At 40.8% G+C, this 21,253-nt stretch overlaps 4 protein-coding genes across 4 annotated transcripts; 3 read left to right on the top strand and 1 right to left on the bottom strand.

Moving 5' to 3' along the window:
• Nucleotides 1-947: 947 nt before the first annotated feature.
• NUU61_001932 (uncharacterized protein) lies at nucleotides 948-3,161 on the top strand (the record flags this gene model as incomplete). Its single annotated transcript, XM_056652514.1, has 1 exon — nucleotides 948-3,161. One exon carries the CDS (start codon nucleotides 948-950, stop codon nucleotides 3,159-3,161), a length of 2,214 nt encoding a protein of 737 aa, XP_056513581.1.
• Nucleotides 3,162-6,294: 3,133 nt separating this feature from the next.
• NUU61_001931 (DUF1479 domain-containing protein) lies at nucleotides 6,295-7,776 on the top strand (the record flags this gene model as incomplete). The annotated part of the gene is made up of 2 exons (XM_056652513.1): nucleotides 6,295-6,558; nucleotides 6,610-7,776. 2 exons carry the CDS (start codon nucleotides 6,295-6,297, stop codon nucleotides 7,774-7,776), a joined length of 1,431 nt encoding a protein of 476 aa, XP_056513580.1.
• A 420-nt stretch (nucleotides 7,777-8,196) lies between these two features.
• NUU61_001930 (uncharacterized protein) lies at nucleotides 8,197-11,207 on the top strand (the record flags this gene model as incomplete). Its single annotated transcript, XM_056652512.1, has 3 exons — nucleotides 8,197-8,741; nucleotides 8,806-11,089; nucleotides 11,166-11,207. 3 exons carry the CDS (start codon nucleotides 8,197-8,199, stop codon nucleotides 11,205-11,207), a joined length of 2,871 nt encoding a protein of 956 aa, XP_056513579.1.
• Nucleotides 11,208-11,767: 560 nt separating this feature from the next.
• On the bottom strand, nucleotides 11,768-12,814 carry NUU61_001929 (sterol desaturase family protein; the record flags this gene model as incomplete). The annotated part of the gene is made up of 1 exon (XM_056652511.1): nucleotides 11,768-12,814. One exon carries the CDS (start codon nucleotides 12,812-12,814, stop codon nucleotides 11,768-11,770), a length of 1,047 nt encoding a protein of 348 aa, XP_056513578.1.
• Nucleotides 12,815-21,253: the final 8,439 nt, after the last annotated feature.

Genomic DNA, 21,253 nt, shown 5'->3' with positions numbered 1-21,253 from the left:
TGTGGATAGTTAGTTTTGGCGAGTCTTGGTGGAAAATGAAGAGGTTGAAATTTGTTCGAACAGCTGTTTATTTTAGCTTCCCCGGGGATCCATTCTGTTTGACTTCAGCACGCATCCTAGAGACTGGGCTTTGTCTTTAATAAAATGAAAAATGAAAATGAAAAAAAAATGAAATCGTAAAATAGGCACACTCACTTCCTATGGCCCATCATCTCAGGTAGTCCTTCCCGGGTAGTCTTGACCATTAGGGTCTTTAGTGCTCTTTCCTTTCTCTATAAGAACAGTGCTGTGATTTTGACAGTTCCTTTTTTGGCTATTTGTACTTTGTGCCTTGATAGAACTTGGGCATTTTTTTGGAGCCGCTGGTTTATGCTGGGATGGGTTGTTGTTTTGTGGGGATCAAGATCTTGAGGCTACATGGACAGCAATGATAGGAGGCTGAATCGAGGTAAGCCGAGGTAACAAATATCTGCATAGCCCAGTGGTCTGGGAGATCATTTACACTACCACCCTAGAAATCATCTTATCGGAGTAAACTATGGGCATCTCCATGCCCAGCCGTGGGTGAAACATCCAAGTCCCTGTGGCGTCGCCCGATCCCCCAAATCCTTAGCATTCCACCAATCAAGCCAAATTGCATTTTCAGTCTAGGAGACGCCTCGCACCGAAGCGAGTTTTGTATTTGCCAGTGGATGGTCAGGTTTCTACGGTCGGTTCAACTGGCTTTGTTTACATCCAGAGATTGGTTATTTGCCGATGGCCATCCTACCAACATTGACCAAGCAGTCACCCTCCGCTCCTAGGACTGGCGCCATGGCTTACCCCATGAAAGATAGTGCTAGGGGTTGGTATCCGAAGATAGTGCCGAGGCTTTATTAGAAGATTTGACTTCGCTCTTGTCTGGAATGACAGGACTGGAAGTTATTTATTCAGGCGAGTCTTGCATTATGGAGACCAGCAACTCTTTTCCGCTGGGATCAGTGTCAACAAATGAGGCACCACCCGATCGTGCTGAGAACCATCTGCTGTCAGACTCGACTCACGCGCCCAGGCAACACGATGAACTGCCGGCGTATTCGCGTGCCTCTCCGGAGAACCAGTCCCTGGGACGAGGCCACAGTACGAGACTCCATCGCTCTGGGTGGGTCCTCGGTCTTACTCTCCTCTATGTGGCCCTGGCAGTCTATTCCTGGGCTATCATTGCCTGTCTCTCATTCCGGCCCATGATCCACAAGTCCTGGAATGCGCAGATCGTGATCGCCCATGACTATCCAGAGGGGCTACACTATGCAACCAATGAGTCGCTATACCGTTCTGCTCGAGTGATCCAGACGTTTATCAGTGTGGTCACCGTGCCCTGGATTTCCACTGTGTGCGCTAGCGCTGCTGTCATTTTCGTGCAGAACCAAAAGGACGGGATTGCCTTGAGCATGCGCCAGGTCATGACGCTGGCAGATCGCAGGTGGATGGACTTTTCGCTGTACCAGAATCTTTTCAAGGGCGGGTGGAAGCGACACGGTAGCACACTGTTGGCCTTGGCTATCTTCATCCATGTCATTGGCGCCATCATCTACCCCATCCAATCCATTCTGCTCGTTCCCAAAACAATCAAAGTCCCTGTCTCGCTCCGGCAGGTGGCGACCATTGCTGATCTGGCCAACCTGTCTCAGCGTGGATCCACAGATGCCGGCGCAGAAGTGGTCAATACTCGCAATGCCTTTCGTCTGGCAGACCCGCAAGAATTTCAGTCGGGTTTGTGGCAAAATGGTACAGGGCTGTCATTCGCAACATTGGCGAACTTCTCGGCGCTCCACGAACCTTTCTACGCTCCGCTGCCCAGTGGATTCCATACGGGAGTACTCCGTCAGTATGCGCCGCGCATAAACTCGACAGCTGCGACTAAGAAAATCAAGGCAGACGAGTTCCCGTCAAACTGCAAGTCTATTTCTGGCGCCTTCTATGCCGATTACTCTTCCGATTCCCTTGAGTCTACTTCCATGGATGACGAGAAAAGCTGGCGGGTTGTCGCTTGCATGCCGGCCAGAGTCACCCAACCCCCCTGGACCGAGACGAATAAGCGTCAAGACTTCTCTGAAGTATTGTACCTGAATCTCTCAGTGCAGGACAGAAGTAATCATAGCACGCCAATCGGCGGTAGCTTGTATGAGATCACCGTCAACACGACTGCCGGATACTTCGAGCTGCCAAACTACATGAACGACGGAATTCCTGGGCCAGTCCTACCGACACTTTCCAGTGACATTTGTGGTTCCGGTACAGACTGTCCAGACCAGAGATATGCCGTCCAAACATATCCACAAAACCTCTACCGCCGCGCGAATACCACCGGATCGGCTCTTGATGCTGCCTCCTGGAGCGCGCTGACGACCCAGAACAAAGGCCCTCTCTTGACAACGGCATTGGCTCTATTTGGGCCGGGGTCATTCATCGAGACTTTTCCTGCCGAGCACGCAGTCACAGAGTCTGACTTGATCAACAGGTCCGGGTTCGAACATGAAAGTATCCGGGATATCTGCATTGATAGCGCGCCACTGCTCAACCTCTTCTACGGCGTCAGTGAGCTTCGCGGATCTAGCACCTCATGCATATATCTCACTCTGGTAGGTGGCCAATTGACATTCGGGCCACAGCTATCCATCCGAAAGTGGCTGTCCTTATTCTACCGCAAAGATCAAGCGTTATTGACCAACGCCTTCACCGCCGCAGCCTACCTAGCCAACAAACAATGGGCCGAATCCCTCTGGCCCACGCGCGGCGTCTACCAGGATCGTGGCTCCGATATCGATATCCCGGGTATGTCACTGGGCGCTGTGATCGTAGTCTCCATCCTGATGGCATTGTACATTATCCCGCTTCTCGCATTGGCCCTGTACACGAAATCCTATCCGCGATGGACGAACCGACTCGACTCGTTTGCTATGCTGCGGCTTGGCGCCGCGCTTGGTGACGGCTTGTTTCCGTTGCTGGTGGCGCGCAATATCGAGTCCATCAAAGAGCTCGATGACATCCCCGGCGTGGTTCGCGATACAGGTAGTCCCGGCGATGGCATGATCCAGATTGGAAAGCTGGGGCTTGGCGAGGGGAGCCGTTGCACCGGCTTCGACGGTACGAGTGCTTTGAGGAAGATAATGAGCCCTTGACTCGGGGGGAGTGGGCGAGACTGCAACGCGGCGTGGATAGCCACAATTGATTCTTCAAGTGATGATTTGTGGTTAGAGGAAGTAGCGAATATTAAGGATGTTCATATAGCCCAGCGGAGTAACTTATACTTTAAACGCGAATATATAAATTTAGGTATTAACAAAATATTGATAGGCGTCTTATAACGGGACCATAGGAGTCCCGTAGAGGAATCACAAGGACCGTAGGACTCCAATAGGACTATAGGACCTGGGACCTAGGACTGACATCGCGGTAGTCCTATAGGACCTGTCGAGGTCTAACCCATGCTAATATATAGAGTAAGGCGACCGGTTCTAATGAACAGAATGTCTAGGTCCCAAAACACTTAAGCCCTAGGAGGAAGTATACTAGAAAGGTTCCTAGTCGGCTTCTTACCCTAGAAACCTGTTACAAAGGGTTTATGAAGATGGTGGGATATAGACCTCGCCACGGCCCCCGGGTCTACCCAAACGGGGTACCTATTGCCCGTTTCTTGGCGGTAGCTTTGGGTACTTGCGGATAGTTAAATAATAAAAATAGGTAGAACTCTATAATTTTAAGTATTTTATGTATAACTACTATTCAAAATTTAAGAATCTCTAGTATTAAATAAGTTAAACTAGGATTGATTATTTCATATAGCTAATAATTAAGAAACTAATTATTATTCTGTCTTCGCTTCCGATTTCTATGTGAAATTCGCTATTAAATCTCTAAAAGAGGATTTATAGCTTTATTATCGGATAATAAAACTTAATAAAAAAAGCTCTAAATAGTATATTATTCTTACGTAGCCTCTATATCCTTCTTTTTATTATTATTAATAGGATTGATTTTCTATAGTAACTAAAGATTCTTCTCTTTACTCTCTACCTCGATTTCTTTATTTATAAGATACTCCTTTAGAGCTAGATTTTTAATTTTTACCTTCCTAGGCGGAGTAAGGGGTTTATACAAGTATACCAGAGCACGAAACTTAGGAAAAGGCGGTAATCTTTAGCCTTGGATTCTGATTAATATAATCAAGTTATGTTTAGTTGCTTTTTAGGTTGAAGTCGAACTGAAAGGTAACTCGATCTCGTCTATGACATCTTTCCTGTTGTTTTTATCGCCCTCCCAGTGAAGAATGCATTGGTTTGAGACTATAACTCTTCTTATACAGCACTATCGAGTCTTCCTCCGTAATTCCATGGAACTGCATATTAACCGTGCTAATGCCTGCGATATATAATTTGTATGCCTGGACATAAAATTATTTAAAGCGTCCATGCGGAAAAGAAAAGAATAAAGTGAAGAGTGCCGATCGTAAGTCAGCCTGACAAGCTTACTCTCCGCAGGAACTACGTATATTTTTCCGTTTGAGTCCAGGCAGCCTGAGTAGAATAAATAAGAACCGGCACACCGAGCGCTGGTACAGAAAGTTGCAAACCTCCTTCCTCCTCCTTTATAACAAGACACCCCACGAAGGCCAACAGAATCTGTTGACAGATCCGTTTCGGAGTTGTCAAGGCAGTGAAATATGCCGCAAATCAACAATCAACTCAAAATGTACTCGGAGCTTGCTGACATCTTCCCTAGGGATTACTTTCATCGCCGTAGATCCAGATTATCAACGACGAGGTGTTGGATCCATGCTCATGGAAATGTTTTGTCTTGATGTTGATGAAAATGCACTAGATGTATTTGTCCTGTCCTCCCCCGCTGGTGTTCGACTATACTCGAAGTTTGGGTTCAGAGCTATCGGCGTTGTGGAAACAAAGGAGGGAAAATTTACCAGCATGTTAAGGACTCCGGGTTTTGGTCTCAGGGAACAAAAGAAATTGTCTTTATGAAGATTAAAAGAAAGCATAATTTCTGCTTGGTTGTGGGATTTCCATATTCATGCCATGACTATGAAAAGACTTAAATATAGCAAATGAGAATAGTGTATTCAGAAAAATCAATTGAGTAATGGATAACCAAAACTTTCGTCACATTCAGTGGTCCCTCAAGGTATATGAAGCTCCCAATCGCTTACAACCTCAGGAGCAACCATAATCTTCGATATGATTTCCCTCAGAGGCCTTCCAGCAGTATTCTCTGCAATGACACCTCTGAAGATTGTTAAGGCCAAAACCCCAGAAAGCTTCAATAAGCTCCGACTCCTTGACTGATCCACGCGGTATCATGATGTTTGTCTTGCCCTCGGTGATTTCCACAGATAACTCTTGGTCATACCTGTCCAGAGATCTCACGCCGAGTGTGTTCTCCAAACCATGCTGGGTGAAGAAGAGCCAAAGGCTCCTGCCAGAGCTCACGTTCTGCGTCTCTGCGAGACAGATAGGACGGGGGGAAATCAAACTCGAACGGTGTCAATTTTCCGTGGAAGAATCTGAATGTCCGAGGGATGATAAATCCTTTTAACATGAGATGCCAGAAGATTTCTAGGATGTATTTAACTTTGACCAAAAAAAAGAGCCACTAGTACATCCTCTGTCATATCGCCTAATATTCGGTGGAAAACGAGTAGATTTCCCCTGGTTTTTTTCATGCATAAACCCCACTATGGTCTGGGCCAACATTGACTCTAGCTGACGGCACTGAATAGCCCAATAATAGGGTCGGCTATGCCTCACCCTTCTACGAAGAATCAGAAGCATCCCTTCGATATGCTTGAAAAGATGCTATCCAATCGTACTGACCATGAAAACTATTAATTAAATATTTAATAATCTAATATTTTATAGAATATATTATATATTATATAGCTATTATTTAATCTATTAATAGGACCCTACCTACTACTTCTGAATATCTTTAATTACCTATATACAAAAATAGCTGTCTCGTCAGGTACTGGCTATTTTTCATTCTGACGTTGGTATACTATGGCCACCAAGAAATCATGATCATAACTCATAAGATGAGTTAGTTGATTTTGTTTTATTTCATCGTCGCAGAATCGCCACAATTCGCACCAACTGGCAACCGCGGTCCTTCCAAAACAGGCTGTCGGCCCGCTTTTCCCTTTCGGACGCTCCCGATCTATGCGGGCTGCCCCTCGATGTGCGACATATAAGAGCCATTGCAACCCCGCCTAAGAGGAATGGTGCAAACTCATTGATTGCAAGCATGGCGATGTCACGATTTCTTTCTAAGTCCGCCGCGCGTGCGGCGTCAACCTCCGCCACGGCGACGACCAAGGCCGCCGGCGATATCTCATCGGTGTTCCCCAGCTTGAGGCCCGACTACAAGCCAGAGCCTCTGCCGCCGCGGTTCCGCGATCTCAAAATGAGATTCTTTGAGAAAAATGAGGAAGCCCTCAGGAAAAGCTGGAAGAGACTGCTCCCTAGCTTGGAAGAGGAAGTTGAAAAGATCAAGTCAAAAGGTAGTGATGTAAGTAGGCTATTGAGATTATGATACGTTCAAAAGGCTAACATGCCACAGATCATTCCTTCAGTCGACTACTCCGATGTAGTGTCGGGGAAAGTGTCAGAGGCAGCGCTGAAAGAGATGCGTCACCGCGGCACCGTGGTGATCCGCAATGTCCTCCCCCGAGACCAAGCTCTGGACTACAAACAGCGAATCCGTGACTATGTGGCTGCGAACCAGGAGCGTGTCAAGGCGTTCCCATCTGACTCGCCGGCAGTCTACGAGCTCTACTGGACGCCATCGCAGACCGAAGCCCGGGCACACTCGAACGTGCTCGATGCCCAGCGCTTCCTGCAGCGCCTGTGGCACTCCTCCGACCCCCAAACAAAACTCTCAACCTCCAACCCACTTACCTATGCCGACCGGCTGCGGATCCGGAACCCGGGCGACGCCAAGTTCACCCTCGGTCCGCACATCGACGGAGGCTCACTCGAGCGCTGGGAGGACCCAGAGTACTCGCGAGTCTACACGCAGATCCTCGAGGGCAACTGGGAGCAGTATGATCCGTGGGACGCAAAGCACCGGCTGTACGCCAAAATGGACCTGTACAATGGGGCCGGTGCCTGTTCGATGCTTCGATTCTTCCAGGGCTGGCTGTCCATGTCGGACACGGCGCCTGGCGAGGGATCACTGCATGTATGTCCCATGCTCATCCACAGCACGGCCTATACCATCCTGCGGCCCTTCTTCGACGTCCTAAGCCAGCAGCCCGCTCTAGACGCCACCTTCCCCGGCTCTGTTCCCGGCGCTTGTCAAGAGTATAACCCCATCACTCACCCGCATCTCGACCTGGAGTCGACTATGGTGTCGGTGCCACGCGTTGAGCCCGGAGATTTCGTCGCGTGGCACTGCGACTCCCTGCACTCGGTCGATAAGGAGCACCGCGGGTCTAAAGATTCCAGTGTCCTCTATATCCCTGCTACTCCGCTGTGCGACATGAATGTCGACTACCTCCTCAAGCAGCGCCAGGCTGCGCTCGGCTACTCCCCACCGTGGGATTTCCCGGGCGCTGGTGGTTCTGGTGAGTTGGGTTTCCAGGGTGCTACGGACTGGTCGTCTCTCAGCCCTGAAGGCCAGCGTGCTATGGGTTTGGGTAACAAGCCCTGGGAGGTTACAGATGCCATGAGCGAGGGTGAGCAGGAGGCTGTGCGTTCGGCCAACAAGACTTGCTTCGGAGTGTAAAACACAGCTGAAGAGTCAATTCTTCGGTCCACGAATATTTTCTCGGCGTTCTTTAACTCCATATCGGGCAGGTTTTACAAAATTATTGGTTGGATGGACGGCGAATTCCAACATGTGTCATTGTATATCTTGAGCGTAGAGTCCTCATACAGTGACAAGACCAATATTTATAAATTGAATTGTTACTGACTTGGCCCATGGAATACAATTATGTATCGCTATCGCAGCAGAAACAAAATAACAAGAATCAATGCTCACAATTGACTATAAATGAACTGGCAATGGAGAGCTAGACGGAACTATGTGGCAGGCCCCAGAGCCATCACCGCCCGGGCCGACGCTAAGGCCAGTTAACAGCCCATCACTTCCCTCCACACTTTCCCACTCTTCAATGCCCGGTTTCTAAGAGTGACGGACACAATGCGGCTTCAGGCGGCGCTTTTCCTCGCATGCGTGTCACCAGTGGCGGCCATCTACAGCGACGAGATCGACCACGTTGACTTTCACCACGGCCTCGTTGGAGCACCCTCCCCCGATTCCACCTTCTTCCTCAAGCCGTCCTCCGCCTCCAATGCCTCGCTTCTGTACACCCTATCCGACAAACTAATCCTGGGTGCGGTCAACCCCCGCGATGGCACGCTGGTCTGGCGGCAGAACCTCTCGCGGTCGGCAGGCGCTCCTGCCCGCGAGGCGGGTCTCCTGCGCGGCTTGGATAGGAACAACGCTGTCGTTAGCGCGGTTGGCAATTACATTTCGTCGTGGTCCACCCATGATGGCAAACTTGTTTGGGAAGATAGCTTCGCCGATGGTGTGGTCGCGGATCTCAAGCTGTTGGGGCTGGAGGATGAGAGTTTGAGTGCTGGGACGAGAGATACGATTGCGCTGTTTCGCGGCGAGAAAGGTGGGGTTGTTCGACGACTCGATGGTGATTCAGGGAATACCATGTGGGCATTCAAAGATGACCTGTTAGTTTTTCCTCCCCTGGCTGGTCGAGATACGGCCTCATACTGATTTGTACTGCATCTTTAGTGGCGACATTCCCTTCCAAGTGTCGACGTCTGCGAATGAACTCTTCTATATCTCGCTTCAATCGGCGCTGTTGAAAGGCTACAGGATCAAGGTCAATACATTGAATCCGTCGACGGGTGAGCAGACTAGCCTGCAGGTCCTCAATTCGGAGAATGAGGTCACCAACCCCAATTCCATTCTTTTCGTCGGTACCAACACGGCCTCTCCGTTCATCATTTGGACCGACAAGTCGCACAAGTCATTGAAGTTCAATCTTCTTGGCACCGACAAGGTCAAGGATATCCCTATCTGGAACCCCTCCGGCGAGCGGATCCAGCAGCTCACAATCCATGCGCCTCAAAAGCTTGACTCTCCCTCGCATTTCCTAGTCAATTTTGTGACTGAGAAGTGGGGGTGGGCTGAGGTGTACCATGTGAACTTGAAGTCCAAAACTGTGAAAAAGGCGTTTCACCTGCCTTATGTGTCGGGTCAATCTATCGTCGCGACCAGTGAAATTGACAACAGAGCGTACTTCACTCGTTTCACAGATGAAGGTGTCTTTGTTATCTCGTCCGCCTCGGATAGAGTTCTGCGCAGCTGGCGCTTGCCGAGACCCTCACCAGATCGTGCATTTCACACAGTCTCGGAAGTCGTCAAGAAGGGAAAGGCTGTGGCTGTTCGGTCGGCGATCCTTCACCAGTCTGGGGATTGGGAATTCATTCGAAACGGCCAACCACAGTGGACTCGTCATGAAACGCTGATCGATGCTGTGGCAGCCGCCTGGGCTGAAACCGACGACCAGGAAGACTTGGCACATGAGCTGGAGGTTGAGGGCCATGAAAGCTTGCAAGGTGCCTATATCCATCGTGTCAAGCGTCATCTGCGGGATCTGCAGTATTTGCCCGACTGGTTGAGAGGACTTCCCCGGCGTGTTCTTGGTAGCATTTTGTCCGACGAGGTGACAAATTTGAACAGCTTTGGCCTTTCTAAACTGGTCATCGTTGCTACTAAGAATGGGCTTGTCCACGCCTTGGACACTGGCAACCACGGCGCAGTTTCGTGGAGCATCCAGGTGTCGAGGACACCTGATTTGGATGTCAAGGCCATTCTGACTCGCCCGGGCATCGCCGACATTCATCTTGGCGATGGAAGCTCCGCGAGCCTGAACGTGTCGACCGGACATATCATTAGGCGCTCTGTACCCATCGTTGGCGGAATTCGCGCGGTTGCAAGTTTTGAGGAGACCGGGTCCTCGCCAGCAACCAGGGGCACTGTGGGCGTCCGAGAAGATGGTTCCCCGGTCAGGCCATTTAAGGATAGCAACGGGTTCTTGGTGACTACCAGTGCGGATGGCCGGGTTCTCGGCTGGATGGTCCAAGACAACAAGTCTCCCGTGTGGGAGTTTGTGCCCCCTGCTGGTCAAAGAGTGATCAGTGCCACTGCCCGTCCCGTACACGACCCAGTTGCGTCGATCGGTAAAGTCCTTGGAGACCGGTCCGTCTTGTACAAATACCTCAACCCCAACCTGGCTCTGGTGACCGCTGTGAACGAGAAGGACCACACCGCCAGCTTTCATCTGCTGGACGGAGTTTCGGGCAAAGTGTTGCACGCCGTCACACATACAGGCGTGGACCCGTCGCAGCCGATCGCGTCCGCAATGTCGGAGAATTGGTTCGCCTACTCGTTTTGGGGCGATGTCACCAGCGAGACCTCCGCCAAGGGCTACCAGCTCGTGGTGTCCGAGCTCTTCGAATCGCCTCTGGCCAACGACCGCGGCCCTCTTGATTCTGCCGGTAACTACACCAGTCTCGCCAGCAGTGGCACCGAAAGCCTCCCGTTGCCACATGTCGTTTCCCAGGCCTTTATCATCCCCGAGCCCATCTCCCACATGGCCGTCACCCAAACCCGCCAGGGTATTACGGTCCGTCAGCTCCTCTGCACTCTGCCGGCCTCCAACTCTATTATCGGCATCCCCCGACACGTGCTCGATCCCCGCCGCCCCGTCGACCGAAGCGCCACTCCAGCCGAAACCGAAGAGGGCCTGTTCCAGTACACACCGTTCCTCTACTTCGATGGTAAATGGTACCTCTCGCACGCGCGCGACGTCGCCGGCATCAAGGACATCCTGTCCTCTCCAACTTTGCTCGAAAGTACCAGTCTGGTGTTCGCTTATGGCGGCGATATCTATGGCACCCGTGCCACGCCCAGTCAGGCGTTTGATATCCTGGGCAAGGGTTTCTCGAAGTTGCAGCTGGTGCTTACGGTGGTTGCGTTGGCGGTGGGCGTTGCCATTTTGGCTCCCATTGTAAGTTTCTTCCATTTTCCTTTCCTTTCTCTCTCCTGTGTTTTGGTCGGAATGTTGCTAATTATATCTTGTCTAGACTCGGAGGAAGCAAGTCAACACGCTGTGGAAGGCTATTTAGAAATCTCCCTTTCGTTTTCCCTGTAGTGTGTCTCAGGGTTGTAATCTATACTTGGATATCAAGTCATCTTGTTGTATTTTTGAAATTCTGTTGTGGCTGCTCGAGTGATTAGAGGCTATGTAACTCCCATTATCAAGAGTTAATCAAAATTTGAAGACGAATCTCAAGTTTTCACGATATGACTCTGATCCCAGCAATAATTCGTCTGTGCCCTATAAGGCTATAAGGGAAACGGGCTGGAGGGAGATTGGGAAGCTACAAAAGAGATAATCGAGTCCTTGAGGGGAATATGCAATACTCTGGATTGTGCTCCAGACATATGTACAAGGCTGCAAGTAGAGAGCAAGGAAAGAAATAAATATAAACAGAAAGATCGTTCAGTCATCGCCATCGACACTGGCATCAAATCTAGCATGGTATCACAAGAAACATCAAAATGTCCCACTCATATACAGAAACATTTTGTGATTAGAAAAACATCTATAGTGGATGTCAAGGAGAAGAACGAGGAAACAAAACCAACCGTACGCTGATATCCTCCCCCCCTAATGGGCTCTATATCAGATCAACGGCATTGGCGACTGATTCGCATAGTCGATGTTGGTTGGAACCGACTCAATGCGGTCATGACAGGTTCCAAAGATGCGGTCCCAAAGACGGGTCTGCTTGCCGTAGTTGTGACTCTTTTTCCAGCCCTTGCGGTGGTGCAGGTCGTGGTCCTCAATGACAAGCTCGGCGTCAAAGATGCGGAGGAACCAGCTGAGCGTGGAGGGTGGGGTAGCGTGAACGCGTAGACCGCTGTGGCCGGCCAGCTCGGCAAACATGACATACTGGTGGCAGATCCACCACTCGTAGAAACCCATCGGGAAGCCCATGAAGAGCATAGCAAAGTAGGTCATCAATGGGATACCGGCAATATCGAAGAATTCCTGTTCGGTGTCCGCATATAGCGTCAGGAGTGGGTTCGGGTGCTTCGTGAGGTGGTGTGTGCGATGGTACTTCCACAGGCCACCGACGTCGTGCATCAGTCGGTGGTACCAGTAGAACCAAAAGTCCAAGATAACCCCGTACAGCCCGATCTCTAGCGGCAGCCATGCGAAGCTCATGGACGAGGGTGCTTTGTTAACGTGGTAGCTCAAGAACACGGTGAACATGGGTCGGAAGGTCGATGTCGACATAAGGGAGCGCACAACCTTCGCCACGCCGACATCAGGCACGCCATCGCGCCCGTGCTTATCGCCATCGAGGAAGCCATGAATGTGGCCTAGTCGTCGGAGGACATGTAGTTCGTGGATAGCGATGAGCTTGAAGGCCACGCTGTAGAAAACGAAAGCGGCGAGTGCGTTTAGATTGTGGCCGGTAACTTGGACGTAGGCGTGGTGAATAAGGAGCGGGATCGCCGAGTGCACGAGCACCCAGCGGTGCATCGACCAGTCGGGGACGTAGGGCACGGCATCCTCCTTCAGGTGCACGGGGACTTCTTTGTCAAGTTCCTCCGGATGAATACCGAGTAATTCATAGAACCAGTGGAAAGGAGACCACTCGGTGCGATCGAGCCGGCGCCAGGTGGACTTCATAGAGTCCTTGGGGTTGCGCTCAAAACTCATGATGAGACTGGGCTATCGAAAGACTGGTAACAAATTCTGGGGCAGGATGAGGATCAGGGACCCATTTCCCCAGGGTGGCGTGTGGGTTTAAATCATTTGGCTCTGTCGATCGCAACTCCAGTTCGGCGTTTTGGCGCTCGGCACATGTGAATCTTTGACACGAGGCCGCTGGTGGGCTCGCTTCAGGCTCTCCGCAAAAATGAGCCTCGGACGACTCTGAACATTGTGAACTGTGAACATGACGTCGATCACATCTGATCCTGGACTCGCATCTTCCCAACAATTCTGGTAGTTTCATCGCGCTAGTGCGCGCTTGGACTCAACATGGTTGCCTGACTTGGCCAACCCTGACAAAGGTCGGGCACAGTCGGGGAGATGATGGTATCATGGTCAAATCATGTCAGTCTCGAAGACCGTTAGATGGAGAAGATGAAGTCGAAGGTGAACATGCTGTGCGACGCTACCTTGAATCATGTGATCACGCCTTCCAGATTGGGATATATAATACACTACACAGCCAAAAGTCTGCCGATAGTCTATAATTTCGATTTACCCCACTATATTAAAATTTGAATAACTCCTTAAAAAAAGGGGGCGTTTTATAATATTTAGATAGATTAGAACTAGGGTTTTAAGGCCTATCTTAAAACCCTAGTTTTAATAAAGATATTTAGAACCTTAGTTCTAATAGACCTATATAGAGAAGAAAATAAAAAATAATATATTTTATTTATTATTAAGGTCTAATTAATAATATTTAAAGATATTATTATTCTAACTCTTATATTTCTATCCTAAGACCTATATCTAGATATTATTCTTAGATAGTAATAGTTAGGGCTTATTTATTTTATTTATCTTATTTATCTTATCTAGCCCTCTCTTATTATTAATTATAGTATTCTATTTTTTAATATTATTAATTAAATTAATCTTCTCTTTTTTTATAGCTTCTATTTTATTATAAAAGAAGAATTTCTTAAAAAGCCTTACTGTTACGCACTGGTCACCTATGACTGTTAGCTGGAATGGAAGGTATACTTCTCTTAAGATACCAAGACACGTGGGTCTTTCTAGTTATACTAGAAGGCTAGGGGTCTTCTAGTATTAACGATATCCGGCCTCGTAACTATACTATTGCCTTGTCCGTTAGGCCTTATATAGGCTCGGGTCTATTAAGGTATCGAGGAACAATCAAGGGTAAAAAGCGCCTAATAGGTTAGTACCGAAGTAGCTCTTTTATTAGTAGGTAATTGTCTTAAAAGGAATCATAGTATAAATAAGACAATCTAAGTTATAAGTAATAAGTAAGTTTATAATATAAATTAAACGCGAAGGACTAAATATACGATAAATAAATATCCTTATATATCCTTCGTTATTATATCGCTGATATACTTAGGTTAGAGTATCTAATTTATTCCGAGCAGATCGCTGCTCTACTTTATTAGATTACTAATCTATTTATATCACGTGATTATAAGTAATCCTCCGACATAAGGTTATACTACGCCTTCTTATCGATTAGGTATTATCTTCCTACTATATCTACTAGCATATTGTCCCTGTTAGGTCTATAACACTTACCTCCTATTTTTTAATATTAAATCTTAAAATATAAAAAAATATTATTAACTCTTTAATTATCTATAATTTTATTCTTTTTTAATAATAATAATAGATATCCTAAATAGTATTAAAGAGCTATTTAACTCCTATATTTATTATAGAGAAAAAAAGTATATCTTATATAAAAATAGTGATTACTAGAAAATGTATTTATTACTTTCTTTAAAATATAAGAGATATAATATAAATAATATCTATTAACTAGTTAGTATAATTTAGTAAAGACTAAGTTTAAATATACTACTATTAAGATATTGGATTATTTTATTAATAATAGCCCTTAATTATATCTTATTTTTATCTAATATCTTATTAAGTTTTAAGCTTAGCCGAGCTATTAAATAAGATCTATCTGAAGACTAATTAAGAGTTAAAAGTTACTTTTAATATGAAATAAGAGCCTATTTAAAGAATTTATAATAGATATTATATTATTTCTAATTTTAATCTTTTATAAAAAAGAACTTGAATTTATTTATTAATATTAGTATTATACTAACTACGTAGATATATCTTTAAATATTATTAATTTAAGAGTAGTATTTATTAAGTTTTATCTAACTAGCTTCTAGTATATAAAGTATTTATTATTTCTAAAAAGTATATTTTTATTATAGTTACTTTATTAATTATTTAAGATACTAAAATATTATCTAAATAGGCTATTATAAATATATTAAGGTATTTTTTTAGCGAGTTAAAGATAAAGCGTTAGAATAAGATTAATATATTAGTAAATCTAAAAGATATAATTATATATTTGAAGTATCCGAATTTAGTTCGAAATACCATTTTTTATTTATAGTCTTTTTTAATCTATAGATAGTTATAGGTATTCGTAATATTATATTTTGTAAAGTAATTAACGTTTTAGATTTAGTCTTAGATCTCGCTATTTAATAGTAATAGATATTAGTCTTTAATATTTATCAAATTCAATTATTATTATTTCTTCTTCTATTATAATAGTATAAAGAGATTTTTATTTATATTTAATTATAATATAGTCTTCTAGTTTGTTATTAGTTATATCTAGTTATTATTTAATTATTATAACAATACTAATATTTATTATTTTATATTATATCTTATCTCTAGGCTAAGTATTTCTCGTGAGTCCTATCTCGTGAGAGTCTTGTAGATTATCTATCTCCTTTAGGCTAGATCACTTTCGCTACTATTATATAAGTCTAGTCTATATCTTATTTATCTACTATTATTTATATCTATCGAAAATAACTGTTCTCTTTATTTAACTAATTATTAGAGATTATATTATCGAAGCCATAAGATTCCTAATATAATATTATATTTTTTAAGGTTAGTAATATTAAAGTTTATAGTTTCGAAGTAGTTTCTAAAACTATAGGAAGTTAATCTAATTTATATATAATCTCTAGTTTTAACCTTTCTTTATCAAGGCTAATAATATAGGAGATATTTTTCTTTTTATTCTTCTAAATATATTTCTATTAGCAATATTATAGTTTTATAAAATTTCCTAAAGCCCCTAAATCGATTATTACTTATATATTTTTATATAGGCTCTCTACTAGATAGCTATAAATTATTATAGGTCTTTGAACTTTTTATTTCCTTATTAGGTATCTAAGAACTTAGGTTTCTATTATTATAGGTTTTCCTAATATAAAGATTATGATTAATTCTTGTAAAGAATATACTTGGTAGGGTATAAGGCCTATCGATCAGTTAAAGAAACAAAGGGAAGGAGTAAAGGAAAGTAGTATATCTTTATTGCTATTAAGACTAAATCTTGTCTTGCTAGCTAGATACAAGAGTATTAATTTATTATATAATATCTTTGTAACTTTATATATTATCGATAATATAAATAACTAGGTCTCTGTTATATATCGTGATTATTCCACTATAGGGTGGATCAAGTAACAAGTTTCAACTTCCTTTAGAATTATATAATATCACCTAATCCACCCCTTCTGTCAGTTAGGAATAACCTCATGCCTCACTATCTTTGTAGACCCTTTACATCTTTATATAATTAGTGCTATAATTTTACTATAATATAAGCTTTAATTTTTTTTTAGATAAAGACTAGAATAACCCTAATCATGACTAGACCTGGACAGACCCGCGGACAACCCATATAGGTCGATCTGTGGGTCAGCCCATGGGCGGGTCGTGGGTCAGACCTCTTGACCCGTGGGCGGGTCAAGATTTTTTTAACCTGTCCCGTGGGTCAATAGGTCAACCTATTTAACCTATTTAGGTAGATACTTTGTTAACTATATAACTTTTATAAATTATATTATTCTTGGCTATATTTTTAGGTATTATATTTGTTTTAGTTAAATAATTTTTTATAGTAATTAGGAGAATAATTCTTAAAAAGTAATTCTAGAGAATATTATTTTAAATATTAATCGATTTTAATTTTAAAGCTTATAATTATTAAGTACTTATAGGCGTTTACGAACCCTACTAGAAATCCGCGGGAGGCTATAATTATCTTTATAATTACTCTTTAACTTTTCTTGCTACGATTAGTAAGGTATATCGACTATAATTATTAGATCTATAGTATCCTCCTTCTTATTATCACTAATTAGTATAATCTCTTTATAAGTCTTTTAGGTCTCTTTTTCCTTCTATATAATTTCTAATTTATCTTACTCTTAAAGCTCTTAAATAAATATAAGCTGCTTCTTCTCGACTTTAAATTTAGTAATATATATAAATATTATTAGATCCTATATAGTAGATATATTTAACGCCTCTCGTCGATAATAATAAATATTATACGCGGAATTAAATAATTACTTAATATTAACGTTAATAGCTAAGATTAAGAGAAGATTATAGACGAGGCTTATAAATATAGGAAATTTATACTAATAATCCTTCTAGAACTAATAAAGTAGGATTAGGATAGTATCTAGATAGAGGGCGGATTATAATAATTAGTATAATATTTAGATAGATTAGAACCGATACCTCTATTAAAACTAGGGTTCTAAGATAGGCCTTAAAACCCTAGTTCTAATAGGGGTAAAAAGATAGAAACTTAATAGATTAGAATTAGGGTTTTAAGTAATTACTTAGAACCTTAGTTTTAATAAAGATATATATAGAAATTTACCTTTTTTAATATACTATATTATCTTAGACTAGGAGTTTAAGGTAAAAGAATTAGCTATTAAAAATATATTAAGCTCGTTAGTTTAATAGGACTATTTTATTTTAGATAGTAATTAAGAGTTTAGAATATTACTAGCTTAGTAGCTTAGAAGCCGACTTTTAAGACTTCGCTAGTATTAGGCGTTATAATCTATCTAAGAGTAGTCCTAGTCTTTAGTTTAAAAAAATTTAATCTTATATTAAAAGACTAAGATAGTACTAATTGTATAGATATTACTAAGCTTTTTATTATCTATTATAGAGTAATACTTATAGAGTTTATCCTTAGCTAATTTAAGGGCTTAATATATCTATTGTTTCTATCTAATCTTCTTTCTACTAAGCTATCTAATTAATCTCTTAAAATAATTAAATAGCTTATTATAGATAGTAAAGATAGTATAAATAGTAATATCCTTTATTTTTAAAAGGACTATAGTGAATTAGAAAAATAGCTAAATAATATTAAGAAGATAGTCGATCTAGCGTTATTTATCTATATCGATTTTGAGATAAAGATAATTATATTTAGAGTAAAATTAATTAAAGACTAATTATAACTATTTTATATATCGGAGTATTAAAAAGGTTAAATTCTATCTAGTTCGGATATCTTAAATTAGAACTAATTAAGGGTGGTTAGGCTAGAGACTAAGGAAAGACTCCCGACGTTAAGGGCTTATATTAATAAAGATTATAAGGTTTCTAATCTAAAATATAAAGTAGGTTAGTATTTTAACTAATAAATAAGGAGTATAGATATATATCTTTATAAGAGTTATTATAATATCTCGTTTTTGTACTTTTCGATAGGCGTATTAGATATATTCCTCGGACTAAATAGTCTTAGTTACCTTGTTCTAAGGGTTCGCTTTTATCTAGCTAAATAGTTGTTTTAAACTTAATTAAATTATATACATAATATATAGAACCTAAATAATTATTACCTTAGAGTTAATATCTAATAATTAAATAGAATCTTAGATACTTAAAATAAAGGTAGAGTTATTCGATATATTATTAGTTATTACTATAAGTATTTAGTCTTCGATCTAATATTTCTAGAGGATATTAAGAAAGGTTATATTAAGATTCTACTTAGAGTATATACTAGAAATAGGTTCGAAGCTAAGTAAAACCTCTTAATAATTCTAGTCTATATTAATAAAATAGCTAGAGATAGCTATAAATACTTATTAAAATAATAATATCTAATAGTTAAGACTAATAGAGAGTTTAGCCTTAGATAGAAGTTTCTAAAGTAAATCTTTCTATTAATCTTAGGTTATTCTTTAGATTTAACGCTATATAGTTTAATAGGAAGAGAAACTAAGGATAAATAATAATAATTAGATTATTTGAAAAAGGGCTTAGAATTCGGGATACTTAATAGTTTAAAAAGGAAGCTATAAAGTAGTTATTATAGTAATTAACTATTACTTCTATAACTCTTAGATAACTAGCTAGGCTATTTAAAGGGAGTTCTTGGCCTAAGAAAGATTAGTCTATAAATTAAATAATAGCTATATAATATACTATATATTCTATAAGATATTAGATTATTAAATATTTAGTAGTACTTTAGCTTTTCTAGTATATACTCTGATTCTAGTAGCGTTAGAGACCTATTATCCTATTTTTAGTATAGATTAGATAATTTATAATCTTACTATATCGCTTATATAGGAGTTTTAGCTCTCCTATCACTAAATATATAACTTGATCAAAATATAACTATATATTAGTCTATTATAGACCCTTCTAGTTTATCTTCTTTATAGTATTATAAGAACCACTAATTTAGGTATTAAGCTACTAGTTTAAAAACTCTGCTTTATTTATACTATTAAAAATCATCTAGGTCTTTTTCCGATTATCGGATCGTTTTAGTATTAGTGATATAATAGAAGGGAGGCTTTGCTTAGTTTACTGGCTTTTTAGTGGTTCTAAGAGAGTATCGAGAAATTGATTAGAATAGAAAATAGATGACTTAAACCCCTTACTCTTAATAAGAGAGGGAGGGTATAAGGTAGATAACTAAGATATAGAAGAGATATAGTAATAGTATATTAAAATAAAGGATTTAAGATATAGAAAAATAATCTAAGGTAAATCATCGTAGATTCAGGGGAATATATAGGTCTAATACTTATTTCTTATTAGTAGGTAGGATTCAGCACTATCCTAATACTAAATTTTATAACTAATTAAAAGATACTCTACTATAATATATATAAAGCTTATTAGATAGTAAGAAATAGATTAATAGATTAACCTATAGGTTGATCTATTAACCTAAATAATTAGGTAAGAGTAATACCCTAAGACTTTTATTTTTATCCCCTAAAAATTTCAATCTAACCAGCCAACCTTTTTACGTAGGTATATTAGAACCGGGGCTATAAATAAACGCGTAGATAGATTAAAACCGGGGTTTTAAGTAATCGCGTAGATAGATTAAAACCCCAGTTCTAATAAAGGTAGAAAGACTACTATAAAAAGGTATATATTTTATTATATCTAGTAAAAAAGGGACTATATAACCTTTTTATAGTGAGAGACTCGAGATATAGAAAAATAATCTAAGATAAATTATTATAGATTTAGGGGAATATATAGGTCTAATACTTATTTCTTATTAGTAGATAGAATTCAGCACTATCCTAGTACTAAATTTTATAACTAATCAGAATAGGCTCTATTAATATATACAAAGTTTATTAGATAGTAAGAAATAGGTTAATAGATCAACCTATAGGTTAACCCGTTGACCTAAATAATTAGGTAAGAGTAATACCCCAAGATTTTTCTTTTTATCCCTAAAAAATTTCAACCTAACCAGCCAATATTATTATTTTATATAAATTCAGAAAAAATATTTAAAATAATTCTTTTATATAAATAAGACTATAATATACTTATATATTAATAAAGAAATATTAGATATTAGATTTATATCTATTTTATTGTTTCTAATATATATAGTTTATTTATATAAAAAGTAGAAGTACTACTATAGACTTTAAATATATATTTTTAGGTTTAGTATAAGAAATAGTTAACTAATATCTTCTTTTGCCTATATCTACCTATTATAAAATATAATTCTTACCTTAAAGTATTAAATTAATAAATTAATATATTATATATTCTAAATATATTATTACTATATAATATTCTTTTTATAAAGAGTTAGAATTATAAGTTATATTAGAACAAAAACAGTATTTAACAATAGTGTATTATTAAAAAAAGTAAGTAAATTATCTATCCTAATTAAGAAATTTATGCTAAAATAGGTCAAAAATAGGTTGACCCGTTAACCTACGGGTCAACCCATAGGCGGGTCAGGATTTTATTGACCCGACCCATGGGTCGTGGGTTTGGGTCATGGGTCAAGATCTTTGACCCATGGGACGGGTCTGTCCATGTCTAATCATGACTAGTATAGTTAATATTACTAAAGACTCTAAGACTACCTTAAGTTATATAACTATTAGAGCTTAGATAGTTAGATATAATTAAAGATTTATTTATTAGTAGTATATTCCTCTAAGCTTAATACACTTCTTACACCAAAGAAATCTTGTCTATTAAGACCTAGCAAGAGCAATAAGTTTATATAATACTTAGAGAGTAGTAAATATAGATACT

Source organism: Penicillium alfredii (assembly GCF_028826965.1).
Source record: "Penicillium alfredii strain IBT 34128 chromosome Unknown utg000004l_segment0_segment0, whole genome shotgun sequence".
NCBI classification, from domain to species: domain Eukaryota; kingdom Fungi; phylum Ascomycota; class Eurotiomycetes; order Eurotiales; family Aspergillaceae; genus Penicillium; species Penicillium alfredii.
This window is presented reverse-complemented; position numbering and strand designations above follow the sequence as displayed.